Consider the following 27,170-nt stretch of genomic DNA (forward strand, 5'->3'; position numbering starts at 1 on the left):
TCTTTGTAAACAAGTGTTAAAGCTGTCCTGTTGGCTTACGCTATATCTGGATTCTGATGCAGCCACCATAAATCCATCAATAAATGTCTCAGGCCTTGGGCACACCACTTTAAATTCTTGGTTCCTTCCAAAAATGGGGCGCACGTGTCTTTTCCACCTTGGAGGATCGATCTGAAAAAGCAAGAGTATAAAGCGAAAGGCTTTTATAAACCATAAAGCGCTATTAATAATGCTAAGGGTATATATTTATATAAATTGGTGCAAATGTGGTTACGGTTGTTCAGTTCTTGAGCCGTTTCTCTTGGCTGCACAGAAAGATAAACTTGACTCCGGTGCTTACTGAGTGATGGGTGGGGGACAGGGGGCTTCAAAGACCTGGAGCCATAGTTTCCGCAGCTATGAAAACGGATGTCATAGCCATGAAGCAGGATGTTATTCTGCCATAAAAAGGAAGGGGGTACGGATCCAGGCCGCGCGGATGAACCTCAAAGACATGATGCTAAGCTAGAGAAGCCAGACAGAAAAGGCCACACATGGTGCGAGTCCATTTATGTGAAATGTCCGGGGTGTGCAAACCCACAGGGACAGAACGCGGATGAATGAGTGCCAGCGAGTTGGTGGGGGTGAGGGTGGGGGTGGGGACAGAGAGTGAGTGCTCACGGGTCCTGGGTTTCCTTTTGGGGTGAGGAAATGTTCTGGAATTCGGTAGTGGTGATGGTTGCGCAGCTCTGTAAATATACTAAAAACTACTGAAGTGCGCACTTTAAAAGGATGAATTGTATGGCATGTGAATTGCATCTCAATTAAACAGATAACTGGGGGTCATGTATTTAACACAAGGCGGTTGTGAGGATTAAGTAACTCATAGTTTACACTGACTATGTAAAGCAGACGAAGGGGTTTATGCACCGAGGGACCGAGAAGAAAGTGTGGTTTTGCGTGTGTTGGGAGGTGGGATAAGATGAGACCCTGGTGGGGCCTCCAGGAGAGTCAGTGTTGGACAGACTGGGCATTTCCTCCTCCAACCTCCTCACCGGGGGCGGGGGGTGGGTAGGGGGGAGGCGGCTAAGGGCTCTGACCTCTCAGTTTCTCTGGGATCTGTACCTTCAAAGAACACTCCACCTGGTTCCTGGGCCCCGGCAAGTTTGGGAACCACGGTGTCAGGCACTATGGGGAGCTGTGGGCAGTTTCTCAGAGCTAATGGCTTTAATACTCCACTGGACCCGCCCCCCACTGGGCTGTAGCGTCTGCAGAAAGAGCCTTTGGGTATCAAGCCATGAGAGCTTGCCCTAAAGCGGGCAGGACTAGGGACCCCGGCTCCTAAACCCCACCACGGAGTCTGTGCCCCTCAAGATCGGAGGTCAGCCCCACGGGGCCACTTGCCGAGGCTGCACGATCCCGGCTGTGTTTTTTTGGAACAAAAACCGAAGCATAATCTATAGCTTATGGCCAATCAGCTTGGAGCCAACTGGAGTCTCGCATCCGCTGGGCTCCGAGCAGAGGTTTGTCGGTGGGTGTGCAGGTCTGTCCAAGGGCTGGGCCACCTGCCTGCCACCTGCACGTGCTCCATCAGTGGGTGTTAAATACAGGAAGTAACAGAGGTGGAGACGTGATGGAGCACCGAGAATCGGCTTAGCCGCGCCGGGGTCGCTGGCGGCCCCGACCGGTGTCTTTGCAACGGAGTAGTGGGTTGAAAGAGATTAGGAACATGGAAACTGCAAACGTAGCTAAGTCTTAGGAGGAGTTTTGCTATAAAGGGGGAGCAGAGAGATGGGGTGGGGTTAAGAGAGCCGTGGGGGTTTTGTTTGCGTGTTGTAAACACGGGGGCCGATCCTTGCATGTGTGCGTGCTGGCGGCGAGGGAGACTCCCGTAGGAAGGCACAGGCCGACGGCAGGTCAGCTCCCCGTGGGAGCCCCTGTCACGGGGCAGCGGGTGCAGGTGGGGGGACTTAACCCAAGGTGGGAACTTGAGGAAAGAAAGAAGAGGATTGGAGAGAGGTACACAATGGTGGCGGGAGCTGGATCGCTGTAGCAGGCTTGCTGGGTGCTGGGCCCACCCGGGGTGTCCAGTCGTAACCCGGAGCCCAGGCTGGCCCGAGAAGTGGGCACTCGGCACCGTCTGCTGCGATTGTCACTGACGCTTACTTAGGTTATCGCTGTCACACTGCCGTTGTAACAAGGGGCCATCACCCGTTTGGGGGGAAATCCCAGCTCTGCCTCTCAGCAAACTCGGGTGCCCCGAAGCTGCTTCTTCCGGGGGTGGGGGGGGAGTTGATGAGCAAAGGTGCTTTGGGCCGAGCTCTGTGCCAGATACCGGCGTAACCAGAGCCCCACTCGCCTAGAGGTACCCCCACTTTCAAACATCTGAGGGGTCCCCCCTTCTTCTGCCTCAGTAGCTGGGGGGCATTCTCACCCCAGAGCGGTGCTCATCTCCAAGGCCAACACGCTCTTGGGAGGCCCAGACGCAGGACCTTCGGTGAGCAGACACGTGCACTGCTGACATGGAATGATCTGGATGTTGCTGCTGAAGTGCAGCGCCCGGGAAAGGCGACCACCGGGTGGAAGGCCCCTGAGCACGCCCCAGCCGATGGCTGTGTGAGCCACCGCCTGCCGCCAGGCTGGTAGGCGAGGTCCCTCTGGATTTGTGTTTCCCTCGTCACATGTATGTGTCCAGTGGCCTTCTTAAAACAGCTCAGGCTTGTTGGAGCTGTGCTGAGTGCTCACTGTGGGGAGCACCCCCTGGAGGCCCGCGTGGTGACGGTCAGAGCAGCAGTGGCCGGCAGGATCCCCCAAGGGCGAGGAGTACAGAGCAGGAGGTGAGTGCTGGCTCGAGCCCCTCATGTTGGCCCAGAGGATCTGGGTCTCAGTTTTCAGTTCCCCACGTGCAAATCTCCTCTCCCCTTTCCCCCACAAGTGACGCTGGAATTTGCGGGCTCGTCAAGGGAGTAGGAGTCAGGAAATCGGGGCACTGATACCCCTTGGCTTGCAGTCCTTGGCAGGGCACCCACCCTCTCTGGGTCTGCCTCGCTTTCTGCACCGCAGCCATGAAAAACCCTCCCGCTGAACCCCCTGGCTGCCATTCGGGTTGAGGTGTTACAGGTGGAAAGCTACACAGCCCTCAAGCATTTCCTAAGGGTCTCGCTCCTACCACCCCAAGCTCCTAGCCCCGCAGAGCAGCACCTGCCCTGCAGTGCCCCCAGCGGCCGCTGTCCCTTGGGGTCTGATGGCCAAGCCCTGCAGTGGCTTGGCAGAGGTCCCCAGCTTGGCCCTCCGGGTGCACGGTGACGGGATTTATGGCCTTCCCTGGGATGTCAGTAACTGCAGGGGTGCCCAAGGCTTTGGGGCTCCATGGGTCCTGCTTCCATTGCTCAGGCCAGAGCAGGGGGTGAGGCTGTGTCCTCTGGCTCTTCCCACCTGTGAAATCCAGGTCTCACTCTCATATGTAAGGTGACCGTTGACCTGGGGTGTGGTGGAGGGTGGGGGGAACGTCCTTTACCTTTTCCTCCAGAGAAATCTTGGTGGAAGTCCAACATCTAACAGCTAAAGACGGAACACCCTTGGGGGCAGGGATTGGACCCCCCCTCCCCCAGCTCCTTCCAGCCCAGACTTTCCTGGGGGATGTGCCTACTACCCCCAGGGACAGAGAGGCAGCCCATGGGTGCTAACTTCATGCACATGCTCCCCCACCCCACCCCTGGCCTGGCAGGCGCGTCCCTGGGGCACAAGGGGGTTGTCCCCTATTCATCTGGAGCCTGCCTTCCCTAGATGTGGATGGTGGGGGAGAGCTGCCCACGTGGGGGCAGATGAAGTTCTCTTACCTGCTTCTGCCCCTGATTAGGGGCCAGCAGACTTGGGAAGCCGAGAGCAGAGGAAAGGGGGCTTTCCTGGAGGATGTAGGGGAGAGACCCAGGGTAACCAGAAGGGGTGCTCCAGATGCTCTGAGGCTGCCAGCCGTCCTCCACGCGGTCACAAACGTCCAGGCAGGCTCCGGCGGCCTGGCTCAGAGTTGCTCCCAGACCTCATGGCCAGAATGCAGCTGAATTGCGTTTGGACAGATCCCATCCCCCTTGTCTCCTCAATTCCATCTGTGACGTCAAACCCCAGCTACTCGTGGAAAAACAGATTAAGTTCCATAAACTCGATTTTCTCGCTTCCCTCCCAGCCACGGCCTTTGCTCAGAGTGGTCTTTCCTCCCTGCTGTGTCGCCTGCCCTCTTGAGCCCAGCCCCGGCAACCCGCCAGGCTTCACCAAAGTCGCTTCAGCCTGGCCACCCCAGCCCCTTCCCCACCATGCCCGGGGCGGGGGGGGGGGGGGTCACTGAAGACCTTTGGGCTTCCAGCCTGGGAGGCCCTGAGACGTGTCCTGCCCTTGACCCCTCAGGCAAAACCAGGTGTTCTGGTCATCTGCATCCTCCTTTATTTTTTGTCTTCCTCATATGGGTTCAGATGGGACAGGCTGCCTGAGGAGGAGGGGGTGACGGCCCTTCCCCCCGTCTGCCTGTGCCAGAGCCCTGGCCTGGAGCTCTCTGGACCTTGTGCCTTGTCCAGGGCTGGGCTCTCTCCTCATTGCCTCCCTGCTTACCATGCCTGCTGGTGCCCTGTCCGTCTCCTCCCTGGTTAACATGGGTCCTGGGATCATGAATATGGGGGTTCTGGAAAGCCAAGGCTTTTCTGCAGATCAGGGGCCAAGTGCCACGCATGAGGCCCATTGGAAGGTCTGTCCCTGTCGTCCCTGGAGAGGGCCTGGGGGGATGTGCGTATGGGTGCATTGGGGGCACAGCGGTCACTCAGACTCCTCACCTGTCTTCCCTCGAAGAAGGGCGTCTGGAGCCGTTTTCCTTTCTTCCGTCTCACTGTGCCAGGCACTGAGGGCTGCCCTGTGGAAAGGAGTAAAATATAACCCTGTCTAACCCGTCACGACTGCAGCGGGGACGGAGATGAAATGGGTGTCTCGCGAGCAGCCCGAGTGGGTGTGATGAGCTTGTCTGAGGGTTCGGCTGCTGGTTGAAGGGGGCTCAGGGCACAGGCAGGCGCCCAAGTCACACTGCCTTCTCTCGTTGGCCTGGGCTCCAGCTGCACCCTCTTGCTCCAGGCTCAACCAGGAGGAAAGCACGGGGACCCTGTGTCATGCCTAGCAGGTTCACATTCCGTCTGTGAAGCAGACCCGGCCTGCCAAGGGGTCATTTGTCCCTCAGATGTCTGTGCCTGGGTGCTGGGCTGTCTTTCCCTGATGGTGGTAGGCTTAGTGTCTGTGCCTGAGGTCAGCAGCACAGCCAGAAAGCTGCCCAGGCCCAGGGCCCAGCCTGCCTGACCCTGCCGAGCACGTTAACACCACCTAATGGCTAGCTGAGTACCGGGTGGAACTGGGCTAAGCATTTTATGTGCATCGTGTCATTTAAGCCACAAGGCAGCCCAACAGGGCAGGTGCTGTTCTCACCTGCTATTTTGCTGTTTTGTGGAAGATAAAATGAAAGATCAAAGAGTTTAAGCAGTTTGACCACAGTCAGAGCTGGGAGGTGGTGGAAAGTCTGGCTGACTCAAAGTCCGCGGTTTTAACAACTGCATTCACTGTCCTTCCCTGGTTAGTACTCAAAATGCTACTCAAAGTCTGCTGCTGCGCCATGTAAAACATCAAGTAACGAAGAAAAGTACAAGTAAAAGTTGTCCCAAATTCCATCGATCTGAGATAACCCCGACCAGCATCCAGTGAGCATTATTTCAGACTCTTTATACAAACGCACACATACAGAGTTGTAAGAACTTTAAAAAAAAAAATGGATCTTAGTCTGCATGCAGTTTTGTTTTGGTTTTTTTTTTTAGTATTTATTTATTTTGAGAGGAAGAGAGCGTGAGCATGGGAGGGGCAGAGAGAGAGAGAGAGAGAGAAGGAGAGAGAGAATCCCAAGCAGGCTCCATACTGTCAGTGCAGAGCCTGATGCGGGGCTCAATCCCATGAACTGTGAGATCATGACCTGAGCTGAAACCAAGAGTCAGACACTTAACTGACTGGGCCACCCAGGTGCCCCTGCGTGCAGTTTTAAAATAAAAAGTCAAGTTTAATTTTCTTAAATTTAACTGAAGACAAATCCATTTGTATGTCTTTGAAATGAAATGGAAAGAAATTGCTAAACTTCAGAAACACATTTCTTAACTCACTGAGCCACCCAGGTGCCCCAAATGTTTATTTATTTTTGAGAAACACATTTCTTAATCTTAAGTGATAATAAGTAGTTCCTAAAAGTTCCTTAAAGTTAATGGGGAAAAGAGAAACTCTTTTTTTAAGAGAAAAACTTTTTAAACAGCTTTATTGAGATACAATTCATATACCATACAATTCATTGATTTAAAGTGTGTGATTCAGTGGGTTTTTTTTATACTACATTCTTATTTTTTTTTAATTGTAGTCATTATATAACACAAAATTTGCCCTTTCAAACATGTTAAGTGTCCAGTTCTGTGGCATTAGTACATTTATAGTATTGTGGAACCATCTCCTCTCCTGTTTCCAAAATGTTCTCATTCCCCAAATAGAAATCCTATAACCAGTACACAATGCCTCCCCAGTTTCCCCCCTCCCCAGCCTCTGGTAAACTTTAGTTAGCTTTCTGAGAGAAAACTTTTGTTTAATTATTTTATTTCATTTTTTAAAATTTACATCCAAATTAGCATAGAGTGCAACAATGATTTCAGGAGTAGATTCCTTAGTGCCCCTTACCCATTTGGCCGTCCCCCCTCCCACACTCCCTCCAGTAACCCTCTGTTCTCCATATTTAAGAGTCTCTTCTGTTTTGTCCCCCTCTCTGTTTTTATATTATTTTTGCTTCCTGTTCCTTGTGTTCATCTGTTCTGTGTCCTAAAGTCCTCATATGAGTGAAGTCATATGATATTTGTCTTTCTCTAATTTCGCTTAGCATAATACCCTCTAGTTCCATCCACGTAGTTGCAAATGGCAAGATTTCATTCTTTTTGATTGCTGAGTAATACTCCATTGTGGGGGGGGTGTATATGTATGTATGTGTATACATACACACACACACACACACACACCACATCTTCTTTACCCATTCATCCATCGATGGACATTTTGGCTCTTTCCATACTTTGGTTATTGCTGATAGTGCTGCTGTAAACATTGGGGTTCATGTGCCCCTTCGAAACAGCATACCTGTATCCCTTGGATAAATACCTAGTAGTGTCATTGCTGGGTCGTAGGGTAGTTCTATTTTTAAAGTTTTGAGGAACCTCCAGACTGTTTTCCAGAGTGGCTGCACCAGCTTGCCTTCCCACCAGCAATGCAAAAGAGATCCTCTTTCTCCACATCCTCACCAACATCTGTTGTTGCCTGAGTTGTTCATTTTAGCCATTCTGACAGGTGTGAGGTGATATCTCATTGTGGTTTTGATTTGTATTTCCCTGATGATGACGGATGTCGAGCATTTTTTCATGTGTCTGTTAGCCATCTGGATGTCTTCTTTGAAGAAGTGTCTGTTCACGTCTTTTGCCCATTTCTTCACTGGATTATTTGTTTTTTGGGTGTGGAGTTTGATAAGTTCTTTAGAGATTTTGGATACTAACCCTTTATCTGATATGTCATTTGCAAATATCTTCTCCCATTCTGTCGGTTGCCTTTTAGTTTTGCTGATTGTTTCCTTCGCTGTGCAGAAGCTTTTTATTTTGATGAGGTGCCAGTAGTTCATTTTGGCTTTTGTTTCCCTTGCCTCTGGAGACATGTTGAGTAAGAAGTTGCTGCGGCCAAGATCAAAGAGGTTTTGCCTGCTTTCTCTTTGAGGATTTTGTTGGCTTCCTGTCTTACATTTGGTCTTTCGTCCATTTTGAGTTTATTTTTGTGTATGGTGTAAGAAAGTGGTCCAGGTTCATTTTTCTGCAAGTCGCTGTCCAGTTTTCCCAGCACCACTTGCTGAAGAGACTGTGTTGATTCCATTGGATATTCTTTCCTGCTTTGTCAAAGATTAATTGGCCATATGTTTGTGGGTCCACTTCTGGGTTCTGCATTCTGTCCCATTGATCTGAGTGTCTGTTTTGGGGCCAGTACCATACTGTCTTGATGATTACAGCTTTGTAATATAGCTTGAAGTCCATGAGAGAAAACTTTTAATAGGTTAGAATCATTTTTTTAAATCAATACACTGTATTTTTAAAAGCAGTTTTAGGTTCACAGCAAAACTGAGAGGATAGTACAGAGAACTCCCATATACTCCCCTGCCCCCACATGCACAGCCACCCCCACTATCAACATCCCCCACCAGAGTGGCACATTTGTCACAATTGATAAACCTGTATCAGGACATCATTATCACCCAAAGTCCATGGTTTGCATTGTGTTGTATATTCTCTGAGTTTTGACGAATGTATAATGATATGTATCCACCTTTATAGTATCATACAGAATAGTTCCACTGCCCTAAAAACCCCTGTGCTCTGACTATTCATCCCTTATTAAGTTTTAAATCTATATAATGAATCAACTTTCATGCCATCCACCTCTGTTTTTCCACTTTCAATTTTTGTTATTATTTGTTTACATTGTCAAGGTTTTTATATTCTATTCAAAAACAATAATTGCTCCAATTTCAAAAATATTAGTTCAGTATTCACCAGGATTCTTCCATTGATGAACTTATTTTGGTTGGCTAGATTTCAGCATGAAGTAATTTTTTAAGACCTTATGGATGCCTAAGCCTCTAAATGTATGTTACAGAATGTCCATTAACTTTATACTCAAAGGACAGTTTTGTTGGGTATAAAATTCTGGTTCATAATTTCTTTCTCTCACAACTCTGTAGATATTACTCCACTGTTTTCTGAAATTGGATTGCTATGGAGGATTCTAATTCTCAATTCACCTTTCTGACCCCCCTAGTTATATGGTTCTTTCTTTATCCTTTAAGATCAGGACCTTTTTAAAGATGCCTTGGTGTTAATTACACCATTGAGTTTTCCTGGGCCAGTGAATGGCAGTTAATTTGTAGAGCCAAGTTTTGTTTTTGTTTTTGTTTTGTTTTTCTGGGGATTTTCCATTATATATTTGAATACTTTTCCTCCTGTTCTATTATTCTGTTTCCTTCACCAATGTATATGTTGGGTTTTCTTTTGCCTCCTATATCTGTCATTTTTGTCTTATTAGTTTTCTCCATTTAATTTTGTGTGATTTCTTGCAATCCACTCACCACAACTCTCTAGTTGTTTATGCTCTGCTTCATCATTTATTCATTGCTTATTATATGGGTTTTTTTAAAAAATATGTGATGTATTTATTTTTCTTTCTCATTTTCCCCTGAGCTCCACTAACTCACTTTTCAGCTTTCATCTCTTTCTGTTATCAAATAATTTCTTTTTTTTTTTAATTTTTTTCATTTATTTTTAAAATTTTTAAAATTCTTTTAAATTTTTTAAACTTTTTTTTTAATGTTTATTTATTTGTTTTTGAGAGAGAGAGAGAGAGAGAGCGAGCAGGGGAGGGACAGAGAAAGAGGGAGACAGAATCCCAAGCAGACTCCATGCTGTCAGCACAGAGCCCGATGTGGGGCTCGAACCCATGAACCATGAGATCATGACCTGAGCAGAAATGAAGAGTTGGATGCTTAATCAACTGAGCCACCCAGGTGCCCCTCAAATCATTTCTTTTTAAAATTTCTGTGTGTATTTTTTTCCACTCATCTGACCCTGTCAGTTCTTTTTATTTTTTTATTTAAAAATTTAAATTTCTTTATTTTGAGAAAGGGAAGGGAAGAAAGGGAGGGAGAGAGAATCCTAAGCAGGAATATGGGGGTTGAACGCATGAAACATGAGATCATGACCTGAGCCAGATGCTTAACCAACTGAGCCACCAAGTGCCTCTGCCCCTACCAGTTCTTAAGAGGTTATATCTGTAGTTTCTCTGGGTCTGTGAACTGATTTTCTGACATCTTTCTGTATTTCTCTGGATGATTCCTCATGCTGTGTGTTCTTCTTCATTTGCTCCCCCACCCTTAATGCCATAGGACCCATGTGAGTTCCTTTGTGATTATTATTCTTTAACCACCTTCCAAATAGCAGCATGTGAAAATGTGGGAGTGGTCCAGAGCAGATGCACTATGGGCTTACTTACTTACTGTCTGGAAGGCTCTCTGGCCAGAGCTGTTATTTATCTTCTGCCTAGAGATTCGGTCTCTCTTGTGTTTCAGAGTCCACGGTCATAATGGTTGTCAGCAAAGCTCTTTACATCACTGGCTGTCCATGTTATGACCAACCCCTTGCTGCCCCTTTTCTCTCCCCAGCCTCACTTCACTCCCAGTATCTGTTTTAGCTGGAAAACGAGGTTCTGTCATAGAAATGGCCCATTGGTGTGATTTCCCATCAATTCCCACACCAATTCCATCCCACAGTGTAAAATCGCATCTCTACATGTGCTCAGTTGTTCACAGCAGCACTAGTCCCATCAGCCTCAAATTGGAAATCACCAAATTCCCATCAACAATGGAATAGTTAAGTCAATTATAGTACATCCACTCAATGAAATACTAGACAGCAATGAGAACAATCTACAGCCACATCCAAAAATTTGGACGAATCACATGAGCATCATGGTCAAAAGAAGCCAGGATCAAAAACACATATAGTATGCTTCTGTATGAAATCACCCAAAGACAACTGGATATTGGCAATTCATTAAAGTACAAAAGAAGCAAATGGCAGGAGAGTGGTTGTCCACAGTTGAGAAGCTATGACTAGAAGGAGACCCATAGGGGACTTCTGGGTTGTTAACTTCCTGTTTCTCGATCCTTGCTGGTCCTACAGTTGTGTTCAGTTTGTGAAAATATATCTGTACTTATGATACATGCATATTTTGTATGTATGTAATACTTCAAATAAAACATTTTTCTTTTGGGGGTGCCTGGGTGGCTCAATCAGTTTAGCACCCGACTTTTGATGTTGGCTCAGGTCGTGATCTCATGGTTCATGAGTTTGAGCCCCACCTTGGGCTGTGAGCGCAGAGAGCACAGAGCCTGGTTGGGATTCTCTCTCTCTCCTTCTGTCTCTGCCCCTCCCCTGCTTGTGCTCACTCTCTCTCTCAAAATAAACTTATAAGAAGTTTTTTCTTTTGAAAAACAAGACAGGGAGATGCCTCCCCTCACCCGGGTGGCATCCACAATCCTATTTCTTCATTCCAGCAGGAGGATCATGGCCATGACTTTCAAGAAGTGATATTTACTTGGGGGTCCAAGGAAGAGGCATGTGTAAGCTGTCAGCATGTTCCTTTCTTCCAGTTCAGACTTCATGGTGTCTGTGGTTTGGGGGAGTAGTGATTGCCTTGTTTCATCAGCCACGAGTACTCCCCTGTCTCTGTAGTTTGTGTTGTTTTCGAGGGAGGACGGTAGAACAGAAATGCTCCTACCCCACCGTCTTCAACAGGAAGTCAGGATGGACTCCCGAACCCACTGGTGAGGGTGTAGCTGTAAAGAAACAGGCCTGACTTTCTTTCTTAACTAAATAAAATGCTGGTCCTTGACGAGACCCCTTTAGAGTGATCAGCTTGAAAGACAACACCCAATGTGGCCAGCACTGAGAGATCACCCGTGGCCATCTCCTGAGTTCGGCTCCTCTCACTGGGAGCTTCCTGAAGGGGTGCAGAGCTCTGAGAGCTTCCAGAGGGGACCCCCGGCGGACACGGGGGACCGCATACCTGCACCAGGGGCTGCTTCAAAGGATAACATTTGCTTGCCTGTGGAAATTCTGGTTATGAAGTTCATGCTTTATGCTCAGACCTTGTCTGAGGAGTATGTCTCTTGTCCCTCAGAAGGAGAGCACTCCTGGAAGCACATGATGGTCTCTTGTCCCACTGAACATCATGGGCACTCGGCTGCAGGGCATGGCCTCATCTCAGCCTTGAACGCCACCCTTTCCTGTGGTCAGTGACTGTGGGGTGGCCTCCGTGCATTCGTACAGCCCCAAACCCAGCATGTGGCATGACAGTGCTGGGGCACACTAGTGGGAGGTCACTGTGACAGTGTGGCACATTTATGCCTCAGGGCCTTTGCTCGGCTTGTTCTGCAGCACGTCCATGTCTGCTGGGGATACCTCAGGTCCCAGGAAGCCCCCGCTCCTGTCACTGTAAAGCTCCACCTTCCCTGAAGCCTTTCCCTAGTCCCCCCTCTGCACTGACAAACACCACCCCTGGCTGGTCCACTTTTGTCATCTTGGGGACACTGGCAACTCTGGAAGGCAGATGATGTTATCCCCATTTGCTGTTTGGAGACACCGAGTCTCAGCAGGCCCCGCCAGTCGTCCTGGGGGACCATGGTCAATCAAGGCATTGTCAGGTTTTGAACTCAGATCCCAGACTGGGGCTCCACCTGCGATGTCCCAGGTCTCGCAGAGGTCTGATCTCTCTGACCTGTTCTTAGTCCCCGTGCACTGATCTCTAACTGTGCGGCACTCTGTTCTTTCCTTCTGTCTGTCTGTGCACCCCACTCTGAGTTCTGGTGTTGCACAGGCAGAAACACGGTCTCTCACCCAGTGGCAGATGGAGCTGTATCCTGAGCGTTCACATGGTCTGCTCATCTCCTGGCCGTCATGGGGCCGGCACCGCTGGTCAGCCCCAGGCTTTGCCCCTAGCTTTGCATGGACACTTGGTCTGACTTGTGCACAGGCGAGCACAGGCAGGTCACTTTCCGTGGAGCCTTTGAGATCACCAAAGGTCAGATTGCTTAGACAGACTCCCACAGTTTCTCAAGAACACTTAGGGATTGCATCTGACTTCTTTGTTATTGAGGTGACGCAGTGGGACTTGCCCAGAGTCATTGTGGGTCATTGCATTCGTCCTGTGTTGCAGAAGAGGCCCCCTGAGGCCCCATAGACATCGGTGTGCACGCCACCGTGTCGTGCAGGGCACGATGCCTGACACTTAGCGACTGGCTAAGTTGCTGTTCTGTGACGGGCATCTAGTACCTTCCCAGCAAGGTGATCCTGGGCTTGAAAGAAGACCACGTGGAAAAGCCTCGGAAGCACAGCCCGTATTGAAGCTCATCCTTCCTCTTCTTGTCTCCAGGCCTCATCGCATCGAGCTTCTCCCAAGCATGTGGGTCTCTCTCCTTTGTGTCAGGAAGGTCCCCATATCCAGTGCCTGTCCTACCCTGTCGGCCACTTGAAAGTGGCTCCAGGTGCCGGCTTGGATGTGCTGCCACCTGGCTGATCCCAGTCTCTCGTGGCAGGAGGTGACACTTCAGGGGCTCTGGGGCCATCACCTCTGTCTCCAGTGGCCTCAGCTTCTAGCCAGACTTGAGCAGAGATCTGAGGGCCTCGGGGCAGGTGGGTCTCAGAGCTGAGTGGGGGCAGCCCACAGCCTCTGCTTTCTCGTCCTGGACAGTGTCAGCTTGGGCTCGAACCCACGGGCCCTCTCAGCTGCAGGGTGCGCCCATCTACCTTGAACGAAGGTTAGCAATGCTCTTGAGTGTGAACTCTGGAAAGTTCAACCCCCTCCTCTCTGTGGTAAGTTCAGGGCTTTGGGTTGACGAGGGAGGGGACAGGACCCGGAGGGGGGCGGGGGGCTGTAACAACAAGCATTTGGACAGGTTGCCTGAGAAAGTCCCTCCCAGCATGAGGCCTTGCAAATGCAGTGATGTGCGACCCCCACCCAGGAGGGGAAGGAGAGTCAGACAGGGCGCTCGCGTGTCTGGTGGCATCACTCAGAAGTGTGATGGGGAGCCTCCCTGTCTGCGGTGTTTCGTTGCCCCAGGCTTTGTCTTTTCTATGGCCAGCAAATGTGGGGTGCAGCTTCGTGGGTTATGTAAAGTAGATGACCTCTAATTAGCTAAAAAGATGTTTATTTGGACTTTATTTAAAGCAGTTGGATGCGTGAGAGCTTGTGCTGGGGCTTTGGGCTAACAGTCCCACCTGCTGTGCAGAAGTGAGTAACATAGGGGTCATTTGAGGCTAATAATACAGTGGCCATCTCTGACTTATTTATGTAACACCCCCCACCTCTCAGTCTCTCTCCCTAGGTGGCTTATTAAAGAATTTCTTTCAACCTTACATGCTGATCGTTCCAAGAGTTCTGGTACATTCTTTTCCCCCAATCTCATTACATAGCCAGTAGTCCCTTAGTGCCTGGGTGACGCTCAGGCCTCGGACAGATGGTGCCCCAGGGAGGCTGCCTGCCTGGCCAGACCCTCGCTCTTATCATTTACCCAGTGTCACCATGAATCTTCACCGACTGCTGTCCCTGGTGTGGTCCCTCTGAAATGCTATCCTGATTCTGCCACGGTCCGTCTTGGAAGCCTTCACTCACCTTCCATTTAGCAGCGTGTAACCTCTCTGGGGGTAACCACAGCAAAGCCCCCACCATCTAGGGGAAGGATTGTGATGGGTAATTCCATTTTCCAGATCACTGAGAGTATGCCTCCAAGCCTTGTTTGTTTGTTTTTACATTTGATTGCTCTCGGTGCACATCTCCCTCAAAAGTATTCTTTGTCGTCTTAAAGAGAAGCTTCCATGGGCACACTGTTTATTTTTCAAGTAGCCTTACGGAGCTAGAACTCACATGCGATGCAGCCCACCCACTTATCTCACTATCTCTTCTACTTCCAAGACCTAGGCTGGGTCGGCAGCAGAACAGATGCCAATAAATACTTGCTGGATTGAGCTAAAACCACACTGAGATCACCTCTTTTGGATAAGGCCAGATCTCCTGCCAGGAAGCAGCCGTGCCCTCTGTGTCTGGTGACATGAATGGAACTGATGGCCCCAACACCGAAGGGTCCCAGACTGCTGATTTTTAATTTTTTTTAACGTTTATTCATTTTTTAAGAGGCAGAGAGAGATAGAGCGTGAGCAGGAGAGGGGCAGAGAGAGAGGCAGACACAGAATCCGAAGCAGGCTCCAGGCTCCGAGCTGTCAGCACGGAGCCCGACGCGGGGCTCGAACCCACGAACTGTGAGATCGTGACCTGAGCCGAAGTCGGACGCTTAACCGACTGAGCCACCCAGGCACCCCTATTATATATTTTTTAACGTTTATTCATTTTTGAGAGACAGAGACACAGTGGGGGAGGGGCAGAGAGAGAGGGAGAGACACAGAATCCAAAGCAGGCTCCAGGCTCCGAGCTGTCAGCACGGAACCCGACGCGGGGCTCGAACTCACGGACCGTGAGATCGTGACCTGAGCCGAAGTCGAACGCTTAACTGACTGAGCCACCCAGGCGCCCCGCAGACTGCTGAGTTTTAAATTTCTCACCTGGGTTTTCATCCTTTTGTGTGCCCTCCCTTCTTTCCTGTGGCCATCTGCCGTCACCGTGTCTGCCTGCAGCTACTCCAGAGCACAGGGCTGCTCTTGCCGGAACAGCGTGTGAAACAAGAGCACAGTGCTCTTCACGCTTAGGGGGTGTGACACCCTCCCGCCGCCTGGCCCTCACTAGTGGGGTGACAGTCTTTTATTTACCCCACGGCTGATAAGAGTTCACACGTCGTCTACAAGATTGCTTAGCAAACAAGGGAAGTGAAGCCTGGGGAGGTGAGGGAACTTGTTCAAGGTCACACCGTAGGCTCACGGTGGAGTCAAGACCAGGCCCATCCTCTGTGCTGCTGTGCCCACCAGTCTTGCAGGAAGTGACTCTCCTGCTCTCTCTTTCTCTCCCAGGGGTCCTTGGTGAATTTTGTCATGGTTATTTAAGGAACCTCGCCTAGAAGTCCCAACACGCAGTTCCCCATCGACGGGAAGGCTTGGACTCCAAGATGATTATAAAGGAATATCGGATTCCTCTGCCCATGACCGTGGAGGAGTACCGCATCGCCCAGCTATACATGATACAGGTGGGTCTTGGGGCCAGGGCAGGCCACGCCGGGCGTACAGATGGCTCTCGAACCCTTGGGTGGGGTGGGGCGGCACCGTGGTCTCCACGGCAGTGTCTGCTCAGTAGGCTCCTGGTAAGTGTCTCAGTTGCCCAGGCGTTGTGGCTTCCCAGCCCGATGCCAGGAACACAGCGGAGTGCCGTGGGTGTTTGTGGCATTGGCCTGCCCCGCCAGCCCTGTATTCACAGCGCTGGCAGTGCTGACACTGTTTGCACTTAATACCCGTCCTCTCTCTGATTCAGATGTTATCCGTGCGTATAGTCAGCTTGGGCCACTTTAACAAAGAACACAGACCAGGGGGCTTAAACAACAGACATTTGTTTCTCACGGTTCTGAAGGCTGGAAGCCCAAGGTCAAGTTGCTAACAGAGTTGGTGTCTGGTAAGGGCCCTCCTCCTGGCTTACAGATGGCCACCTTCTTTCTCACTGTGTCCTCGATGGTGGGTGAGGGGGCAAGGGAGTCCTCTGGAGTCTCTTCTGTAAGGGCACTAATCCCGTTAGGAGGGCTCTGTCCTCATGACCTAGTCACCTCCCAAAGCCTGACCTAGTACTATCGCATTGGAGGTTAGGGGCTTCAGTATGAATGTGGAGGGGGCACAGAAATTCAGTCCATAGCAACCCACTTGACAGACAGGAAGGTGTGAGGTCCAGAGAAGTTAAATGACTTCCCTGGGAGCACCTGGCCAGTTTTCCCATTCTTGGCTCCACACTTTCCTCACTACTCTAGGCTGCAAGACAGTGGCATCTACTATGTGGCTGGTTTACAGAGTCACAGACGAATTTCAGGGTGACAGATTCCTGTGAAAGCCAGAGAATGCCATGCCCCACCCCTCCCACTCCCACACACCCGGAGCCCTACTCAGAGCCTGGCTGACCTGGAACACAGAACGGGGAGACCCAGGATCTGGTTGCTCGTGGCCTCGATGTGACCAAACTCCTGCTTGCTGGGCTCCTGCTCCTCTGTGGAGGTCCCCCGCCCGGCTACCCCGCCAGCGTCTTGCTCAGCCTCAGTGCCCCAGCCCTTTGCCTGACCTGGCAGCTTTCCTCCCAGTTGGGAGTCTGATTACGAACCAGCTCTCACCTGGCTCTGCTCTTCCGGGCATCAGGATGCCTTGGTGCAGCCCGTGGATCATCATGTCACACGGTGTCCTACGGTGTCACACAGTGTCACATGGGCCCCTGCCGGCAGAGCTCCACCTCTGCCCGTGGCTTTGCTTGGTGGGTGCTCACCCTTCAACCCGGGTCTGGGGAGTTAGTAACAAGCTCCCTGCGGAGCTCAGGCCCCCAGGCCCTTCTGAGAGGAGCTCTGTGAAGCTACCAGAGTTTGACCAGGTGCCCCCAGCTTGGGGAGCTTGATGAGGAAGAGAATGGAAGGTGAACTGGCCTCTCTGGCAGGGGCTGTTGGCTCCATGCGGCTTCAGGAGTGCCACTCGATTCCCTCTTGAACCACTTACCTCGTAATTATTCCTAGAGATCAAGGAGAGAAGGGACTTAGCTCACTCAGCCCCCCAGCTCTGAGCTGTCTGGAAATTGCTCAGCCTATTCAAGGATGCTATTTGTCCTGCGGCTCCCCAATTCCCGTCCCAGCCAGGGGAGCCCAGACCCTGGCAGGCAGCCCCTCCATGTGCCTGTCAGCTGGTGGAGGGCCCATCAGGATCCAGGGACTGACTTTTAGCTCCTAGGACATCCCAAAGCTTTCTTGAGCATGTGATCACCTCCGACTGGGCTCCTTAGAGGCATCTGCCATCCCCACCCCCCTTTATTGAGATAGTTTGTTCTTTTTTTTTTTTTTTAATTTTTTAACGTTTATTTATTTTTGAGAGACAGAGACAGAGCATGAGCATGAGCAGGGGAGGGGCAGAGAGAGGGAGACACAGAATCTGAAGCGGGCTCCAGGCTCTGAGCTGTCAGCACAGAGCCCGATGCTGGGCTCGAACCCACGAACCATGAGATCGTGACCTGAGCTGAAGTCAGACACTTAACCAACTGAGCCACCCAGGCGCCTGGTATTTTGTTATTTTTAAAACATCCTTATGCTTCCAGTTAATGTTAACTATCCCATAGCCTCCTCCACGATACCTGCTATGGGCACAGGGCCGCCTGTGTGCGTTCACTCATCCAAGCCCTACTATAACACCTGTCTGTCTCTCAAGGCTGCCCTCCTCTGCTCCTGCCCTGACACTTTCTTACCCGCCACTGGCCCCAGCACTTCTGGGGGCTCCACCCACCGTGGGGGGTGATGGACAAGCATATTATCTCCGTTGTGTGATGGTTTCACAGCTGCGAACATGCGTCAGAGCTCACCAGCTGTATTTTTATGTATGTACCTTTTGTTGCATGCCGGTCGTATCTCAGTAGAGCTCTTAAAACACTAAGTGAAATGCACAGACTTTTCTGTGCTCAGCCTGGGCTGAAGGCTGGGTTCCAGAGGAGAATGTAAAAGTACTTGCTCCTCTCCAGGAGCGCCTTTGGGGAGGTGGGCACACAGGCAGTTTACTGAATACACGCCGGGAGACAGGGAGCGGATGTTCGTGTGGGCTTAGGGCCGCTGCTCCAAGAGTGCGTCCGCTGGGAGCTGGGCCAGTTGAGGAGGATGGATAGGCCCTCAAGGAAGGCAGCTGTGGTTTTGTGGAAAGAAAAGCAAGACTTTAGTTCATTTCCTCCAGACCCTGCTTACCAGCTAGAGTGGCAGCTAGCAACGGGCCTGCCTTCTGCACTCACTAGCCAGCCTCCTCCTCCATGGGGTCATGAACAAGATGGGATGAGCTCACGTGTCGAGCTGCCTCGTGATGTGCCTGACCAGTGTCCAAACAAAATACATGTTGTTCAAGGCAAGGAAGAGGGAGAAGGAGAAGAGGAGGAGAGGAGGAGGAAGAGTAAGAAGAAAAGACAAAAAGTTGGGCTGGCTGGGAGAGAGCCTTCTGTCATCCATAGAAGTGTTCAGCAGATGCTTGCCTCAGAGGGAGGAATCCGTGGTTTGGCCAGGACCCTGGACAGCTCTGAGAGCTGCCACTTTTGCGGGCGTCCTGGAGCATTCTTGGTCTTGGGTCCTTCATCCCTATCATTCGTAGGGTCTGTGCTTTTTCTGCACCAGGCCCCTCCTGTGCAGCCCCCAGGCCCCAGAGATAGAGAGGGGTAGGGAGGTGAAGTTCCCCAACTCAGCCCCAGCCTGGTGGGTAGGGGTCATGGGTGAGGCCTCACCCTGGGCACGTGTATGCCCCTGGGGAGCTGGGCTTATCTCTGCCACCCTAACTCGGTCTCCCTGGGAGGCTCCACAGTGCAGGGAGCCTGGCAGGGACGACTGGCAGGGATGGGGGTGGTGTTTTTGGGGCAAGCAGAGAAGGTCAGCACGTTTCGAGAAGAGCTCTCCTAAGTGGCATGACCGAGAGCCTCAGCTGTGCCAGGGGACTGAGCACCCCCTCAGATGCCATTGTCAGAGGGGAGCCAGGGGTTCAGCCCTTTGGGGTGTTAGCTTCAAAGTTGGAGGGGGTGCCCAGACTCAGATGGAACTGGCGATAGTTGAGAGCAGAATCCATTTTTGCTCATTCAGCTAATTTTTTTGTTTATTTATTTTGAGAGAGAGAGAGAGAGAGAGAGCGGAGGTGGGGCAGAGAGAGAGGGAGGGAGAATCCCAAGCAGGCTCCACACTGTCAGCATGGAGCCTGACACAGGGCTTGATCCCATGGACTGTGAGGTCATGACCTGAGCTGAAATCAAGAGTTGGGCACTCAACTGACTGAGCCACCCAGGCGCCCTCATTCAGCTAATCTTTACTGTGCAGAGACAACAAAGTGCTGTTCAGGGAGTACAGAGCACTGCCAGTCTGGGTCCTGGGGCTCTGCCACTGCTAACAGTGGCCTTTGTGCCCCCAAGTGACCCATGGTATCCATCCTGCATGAGTGACCATAACGGCTTGCTCAGCTGGTTGGCCAGTGTCCCCCCAAATTCATGTCCATCCAGATGTTAGACCGTGACCTTTCTAAGGACAAGACAGAATGGGCCCTAAATTGAATGGCTTATTGTCCCTATAATTATGAAGAGGAGAGGACAGAAAGAGACACAGTGATGTGATGGTGGAGGCAGAGAGCCGAGTGATGCGGCCACAAGACCAGGAACGCCTGGGGCCCTGGGGTCTGGAGGAAGCCAAGAAGGAGCCCCCCTAGAGCCTTGGGAGTGGACATGGTGGCTTTCCCTGGCTAGGAGTCTGAGGACAGCTCAGGCCAGGTCACCCACTGAGGCCGGATGGGACCTTCCCTACCCCTGCTCCTTGTCCCTCCCTGCCTCTTCTCCACCCTCAGCTCCCTGGCAGGCTGGGCCTTCAGAGACTGCTTGTGGCCCTGGCTCCTGTGACCTGTGTGTCCCCTTCACACTGAGTCACCACAAACCCTAGATGTGTTCGTTTCCTGGGGGGGGGGGGGGGGGGGGCGCTTAAAACAAGAGAAATGTATTCTCTCTCGCTTCTGGAGGCTAGAAGTCTGAAATCAAGGTATCCGCAGGGCCTGCTCCCTTTGAAGGCCCTCTCTCCCTCTGAGGATTCTGCCTTGCTCCCCTCCAGCCTCTGGTGGCAGCCAGCTTCATTGGCTAGTGGCTACATCCCTTTAGTCTGTCTTTTAAGGACATGGTCCTTGGATTTAGGACCCACCTTAATCAGGTGTGACTTCACCTTAATGAATTATATCTGCGAAGATGCTATTTCCAAATAAAACCACGTTCCTTTTTTTTTTTAAGTTGCTTTCTTTGTTTTCTTTTCTTTTTTTTTAAAGTTTCTTTATTTTGAGAGAGAGAGATTCAGAGAGGGTTGAGCAGAGCGAGAGGGAGTAACAGAGGATCCAACGTGGTCTCTGCGCTGACAGCCGTGAGTCCAACGCGGGGCTCGAATTCATGAACGGCGAGATCACGATCTGAGACAAAGTCAGACGCTTAACCGACTGAGCCACCCCAGGCGACCATAAAGCCACATTCTAAGGTTCTGGGTGGATGTGAATTTTAGGGGGCCCTTTAGCCCACTACATCAGGCCTTAGACAGATAGGTAGCCCCATCTCCCCTTATAGTTTCGGAAATTGAGACCAGAGAGAAGTGACTTGTCCAGGATGAGAGGGAACTGGTCACAGAGTTGGGACTAGAACCCATTTATTTGCTCAATAAGTACCGAGTACCTGCCTTATGCCAAGGTGTCTTCATGCTGTGGACTGCACAGGTCCCAGAGTCCAACAGGATCTCGAGTACAGGTTGAGCTCTGCCACTTGAAGAGTCATTCCACGTCTCTTAGCCTTGAACAAGTCATTGCACGTCTCTTAGCCTCCACCTTCCCTTCTGCAAACTGGGAACAGTAGCAGCACTCAGCCTTTCTCAAGGGGTTGTGGCACTACCTAAAGGGAGACGTGCACGCAGAGCACATGGCACAACCATAACGAGTGAAGCCACCACGAAGCATGAGCTTACAAAGTGTCTGGCAAATGGTCGCTGCTTTCATTACAGAATCTGGGCCGCATTCCGTGGGCTCCTTTGAAGAGCAGGGGATGGCGTATCCCCGCTGACCCCATCTGTGCCCTCCGCCAGGGTCCTTTCTATTTTTTTTTTTATGAAGGGGACTCAGCTGCTCTGGGCCGTGGAGATATGGCATGTCTTTGTACCCCAGGGGTGAGACTGTGTTCTTGGGAGCGCCTGTGTGTGTGTGTGTGTGTGCGCGCGCATGTGCACACCTGCTATTCAGGAAGCTGACCGAAGGTGGCCTCAGTGATGCCGTCATGTCACCATGGAAACAGATGCTGGGCTTAAAGTCACCAGGACCTTGACCATGAATGAGGCTTTCTGCATAAGTAGAAACCTGAGCTTTTGGACACTGGGAAGAACATTTGGGGCAGAGAGACATTTAGAGGTGACCCAGGAGTCCTCTCTCTCAGGCAGCGCCACTGAGGCCCCTTCCCACTTCCCGTGTTTGATCTCTCTGAAATCTTAGTGAGTATAGACACAGGATTGGTTTCTGTTTGTTTGTTTTGTTTTATGCCAGCTTTATTGAGGTGTGAGTCCCACACCACACAGTTCACACATTTGAAGGGTACAGTTTAGGGATTTTTCGCATATTCACAGGGTTGTCAAACCATCACCATGATTTTAGAGTATTGTCATCACCCCAAGAAGTCACTCTCCAGCCCCCCACCCCCACCCCCATCCCTAGGCAACCAGTAATCTGCCTTCTGTCTGTACAGATTTGCCTGTACTGGACATTTCGTGTCGATGGGATCGTACACTATGTGGACTTTTGTGTCGGGCTTCTTACACATCGTTCTCAGGGTTCATCCACGTCGTAACAGGTTTCGGCCCTTCATTCCTTTTTATGGCCGACTCTTACTCCATTGTGTGGGTATAATTTCTCTATCCATTTGTCAGATCACGGACATTGGGTTGCTTCCACCTTTTGGCTCTTGTGACTAATGCTGCGGTGAACATTCGAGCACACGTTTCTGTGTGGACATGTTCTCCTTCTCCTGGATGTTTACCTAGCAGTGGAATTGCTGGGTCATACGGCAGTTCTATGTTGAGCTTTTTGAAGAACCGCCAAATTGTTTTCCGCGGCTGCTGTACCGTTTTATATTCCCACCAGCAACGCGTGAGGGTTCCAATTTCTCCACATCCTTACAACACTTGTTATGGTCTGTCTTTGTAGCCATCCTAGTGGGTCTGAAGTAGTAACTTGTAGTTTTGATCTACCTCTCCCCAGTGGCTAGTGATGTTGAGTATCTTTTCATGTGCTTGTTGGCCATTGATGTACTTCTTTGGAGGTATGCCTGTTCAAGTCCTTTGCCCATTTTTGAATTGGATTGTATCTTTGTTGTTGAGTTGCAGTAGTTCTTTATATATTTTAAATACAAGTCCCTTATCAGATACATTATTTACAAGAACTTTCTCTGTGGGTTGTCTTTTCATTATCTTCATAGTATCCTTTGATGCACAAAAGTTTAAAAATTTATATGAAGTCCAATTTATCTATTTTTTCTTTGGCTATTTGTACTTTGGGTACCCTATTTAAAAAAAAAAACATTGTCAAATCCGAGGTCATGAAGGTTTACTCCTGTGATTTCTTCTAAGAGTTGTGTAGTTTAAGCTCTTACATTTAGGTTTTTGATCCATTTTGAGTTAATCTTTATATATGATGTGAGGTAGGGGTCCAACTTCATTGTTTTACATGTGGATATCCAATTATCCCACCAGTATACTGGGACATGTTGAAAAGACTTCGTTCCTTCATTGAATGATCTCAGCACTCTGGTTGAAAATCAAAACATAGGGGCGCCTGGGTGGCGCAGTCGGTTAAGCGTCCGACTTCAGCCAGGTCACGATTTCGCGGTCCGTGAGTTCGAGCCCCGCGTCAGGCTCTGGGCTGATGGCTCGGAACCTGGAGCCTGTTTCCGATTCTGTGTCTCCCTCTCTCTCTGCCCCTCCCCCGTTCATGCTCTCTCTCTGTCCCAAAAATAAATAAACGTTGAAAAAAAAATTTAAAAAATAGGATGTTAGTAATTAAAAAAAAAGAAAATCAAAACATATAGTATGTAGATATATGGGTTTATTTGTAGACTTTCAGCCCTATTCTTTAGATCTATCCTATGCCAGTACTACATTGTTTTGATTACTGTAATTTTATAGCAAGATTTTCTGAAAAAAAATGTAATGTTTATTTATTTTTGAGAGAGAAAGAGTGTGGTGAACAGGGGAGGGCAGAGAGAGAGGGACACAGAGAATCTGAAGCAGGCTCCAGGCTCTAAGCTGTCAGTACAGAGCCCGACGTGGGGCTCAAACCCATGAATCATGAGATCATGACCTGAGTCAAAATTGGATGCTTAACCAACTGAGCCACCCAGGCGCGCCTATGGCAAGATTTTTTGTAGCAGGGTGCCTGGGTGGCTCAGTCTGTTAAGCGTTCAGTTCTTGATTTTGGCTCAGGTCATGATCTCATGATTTGGGAGATCAAGCCCTGTGTCAGGCTCTGCACTGACAATGCGGAGCCTGCTTGGGATTCTCACTCTCCTCTCTCTGCACCTCCCCTACTTGTGCGCTCTCTCGCTCTCTCTCTCTCTCGCTCTGTCTCTCAAAATAAATAACTTAAAAAAAAAAGATTTTGTGTAGGAAAATGTAAATGTTCCAACTTTGCTTTGCTTTGTTTTCGAGATTGTTTTGACTATTTGAGATCCTTCTCTGATCCTTCCTGATTTTATGATCAGTTTTTGCACATCTACCAGAAAGGCCACTGGGGATTTTGACAGGGATTGCACTGGATCTGTAGAATGCTTTGGGGAATATTGACCTCTTAACAACATTAAATCTTCCAATGCATGAACACAGATGTCTTTCCATTTACTTAAGGTTTTTACTTTCTTTTGGCAATGTACTATAGTTTCAGTATCTGAGTGCTTCACCTTCATTACATTTATCCAAGATATTTTATTCTTTTGTATGTTCTTGTCAATGGAAATGATTGCTTAATTTCCTTTTTGCATTGCTTATTTTTGTGTGTTGATTTTGTATCCTGCAACTTTGCTGAATTCATTTACTTTGTCTAACAGGTTTGGAGGTGGGGAGGATTCTTTAGGATTTTTCGTATATAAGATTATGTCCTTGGCAAATTGAGGTGGTTTTATTTCTTCCGTTCCAGTTTGAGTGCCTCTGATTGTTTCTTTTTCTTGACTAATGTCTTGGGCTAGAACTTCCAGTACAGTGTTGAATAGGACCTAGAGAGCGGGCATCCTCAACTTGTTCCTGATGCTGGGAACACTTTTAGTCCTGGGACCGACGGGAACCAGAAGGGAGGAGTTTGCACAGGCATGCTAGAGCTCACAGGGAGACCATGGCCTGTTGAGTCTCCTGTAGGAGTACAGCGGCACGTGGAGTCTGGGCCTGGATCTGGGAGTCCTGAAGCGACACAGAAGAAGCCAGCCTGGTTGGCCAAAGCCCCTCCTCCTCTCAGCACCCCTGGGCCTGGTCTCCTGGGCCCCTTCCCTTCTGCAGAGTGCTCTGGCCCCAACACATGGTGAATGCTTTTGTCCCTGTAGAAGAAGAGCCGTAACGAGACGTATGGCCAAGGTAGCGGAGTGGAGATCTTGGAGAACCGGCCATACACGGATGGCCCCGGCGGCTCTGGACAGTACACGCACAAGGTGTACCATGTGGGCATGCACATCCCCAGCTGGTTCCGCTCCATCCTGCCCAAAGCAGCCCTGAGGGTGGTGGAGGAGTCCTGGAATGCCTACCCCTACACCCGAACCAGGTGAGCCTTTCCCCACACCCTGCGCCACCCGCTGGTGGGGGAGGAACCCCGGGGGTGGCCCTCTAAGCAGGCTCACCCTCCCTCCAAGAGGCTCAGGCTCCTGGGGAGCTAAGTCTCCATTCCAGGAATCTCCATCCTCAGAGAACAGGCAGGAAAGGGGAGGGTGTCCCCTTGTTACTGCACCTTCCCAGGAAGGCCGGGAAAGCATGAGTCAGGTGAGGGCCACCTGAGATCCCTTTGCCGTCTAGGAAGGCTCAGGGAATACAAACTCACGTTAATGATCACCTGGGAATGCGGGGCCACTAACCAACCAGCTAGGAAGAAACGTGAACCAAGGGTAGACCAGATGGCCCAGAGATTCTCTCTGACCCTGAGACCTTCAGCACCTGCAGCAGTGCGTTCTTATTTTCCATGTTGAACAGGGCTTCCTTTGGATTCCCCAAGAAGGGAGGCTCTTCACTCCGTGCTCCCACCCACCCAGTGTAGCTGAGTGTAACAGATAGGGGGCTGCTCCCAGCTGGCCACCCACTTGCTATGCAAGTGGAGTCCCCACAAGTCTCCTGGGGCTTCATTCTCCCCACTAAATGAGGACCTCGGGCTTATCAGAGGGTCCACCAAGGTTATTCGTCTTCCCAGAAGTACTATCCTCCTCTGAGCTCATGTCCAGCCAAGAGAAAGGGGTGTGGCCTTGTCGTCAGACCTGGTGGCTTGGGGGGTAAGGGGTTGGGGAGGTGTCACAGAGTGCTAATTTAGATTCAGCCTACTGGGTTCATGCCACATGCTTGTGGTATGTCTGTGTGTCTATGGCCATCCATGCCTTACACACATGAACAATGGCCATAGGGCTTCTGGAAGCTTCCTCCGATGTTTCCGTCCCCTTCTCCCCAAACACAATCCCCACCCCCAGCCTGGCCTTGGCCTGGACAAGGAGAGGTCCAGGAGGTGGACAGACAGGCAAGTCTCAGCTACCACCCCCACCCTTTCTCCCTCTCCTGCCCAGTGGGGTCCCACAGGCCCTGACCCACCCCTGCAGGCACCAGTCCTGATGTATGCTTTCCTCCCCACAGGTTCACGTGCCCCTTTGTGGAGAAATTCTCCATCGACATCGAAACCTTTTATAAAACCGATGCTGGAGAAAACCCTAATGTGTTCAGCCTGTCTCCTGTGGAGAAGAGCCAGCTGACAATCGGTAACCACCACTACAGCGCTCCCCGCCTGGGAAGGGCAGGAGCCCTGCAGGGCCACTTTCCAGGGTCCCTGCCTACATGTCCCTTGGCTCTCTGCCCCTTGTCTCCAGGCCTGAAAGGCTCCAGACTGGCTCCTGTCCTGGGCAGGGAGATCATAGTCCCAGCAAGCATGAGGGCACAGGGATGGCAGGATCAGACTCCTTGGCCCCATTTTCCTGACGTGCACATTGAGACTCAGTGCCTTTCCCCCTCAAGCCCCTTCCCTCAATCCCTTCCAGGTGTCCTCCTCCCCTGGAGGGCGCGTGTGTGCTCAGGGGGCCATCTCAGGCTGGCGGCTGTGCGTGGGTGCAGCCTGTGGGGGCTCTGGCACACTGCAGGGCCTGTGTCCCCTTGACGGTGAGTGGCCTCTCCAGCTGACTGTACGTGAGGAAACAGCCCGTCTGTTAACTTAAGAGAGGCCTGAGATCAGGATTTGCATGTGAAATCTTCCAATTCCTAAGTAAACTTAGTAAACTGGCCAAAGAAACCACATCTGTGGGCCACCTGCAGCTCAGCAGCCACTGGTCTGCAACCGGTGGGTTCCAGGCTCTGCGGGGCAAGCCACCACGGAGGTGCTTCAGGCAGGTGCGTGGCCAGGTTAGAGAGCTGCATTCCAGGCCGTGTGGGGTGAGCCACCATGGAGGCAGGTGCATGGCCGGCATTAGACAGATGGCTCCCAGCACCACAGGGTCCTACTCTCAGGCAGCCTCTGATGGGCACGAAGGGCTTCTCCCCGGGACCCCCTCACCCGGCTCCCTCCCTCCTGCTGGAGTTTTCAGGCCCCATGGGGCTTTGGGAGCTCTATCAGTGTGAACAGGCTGCCGCAATGTACCGCAGG

At 50.8% G+C, this 27,170-nt stretch overlaps 1 protein-coding gene across 12 annotated transcripts in view; it reads left to right on the forward strand.

Annotated features, from left to right (window-relative positions):
• PITPNM2 (phosphatidylinositol transfer protein membrane associated 2) overlaps positions 1-27,170 on the forward strand; it is a 145,572-nt gene that overhangs the window by 94,681 nt on the left and 23,721 nt on the right. For all 12 annotated transcript variants that reach the window (XM_043557431.1, XM_043557428.1, XM_043557434.1 and 9 more), the window contains 3 exons: positions 15,633-15,805; positions 24,892-25,106; positions 26,174-26,295. In XM_043557431.1, coding sequence (XP_043413366.1) covers positions 15,728-15,805; positions 24,892-25,106; positions 26,174-26,295 — 415 coding nt within the window. In that variant the 5' untranslated portion in view covers positions 15,633-15,727. The remainder of the gene's footprint in view (positions 1-15,632; positions 15,806-24,891; positions 25,107-26,173; positions 26,296-27,170) is intronic.

This window comes from Prionailurus bengalensis, chromosome D3, assembly GCF_016509475.1.
Source record: "Prionailurus bengalensis isolate Pbe53 chromosome D3, Fcat_Pben_1.1_paternal_pri, whole genome shotgun sequence".
Taxonomy (NCBI): domain Eukaryota; kingdom Metazoa; phylum Chordata; class Mammalia; order Carnivora; family Felidae; genus Prionailurus; species Prionailurus bengalensis.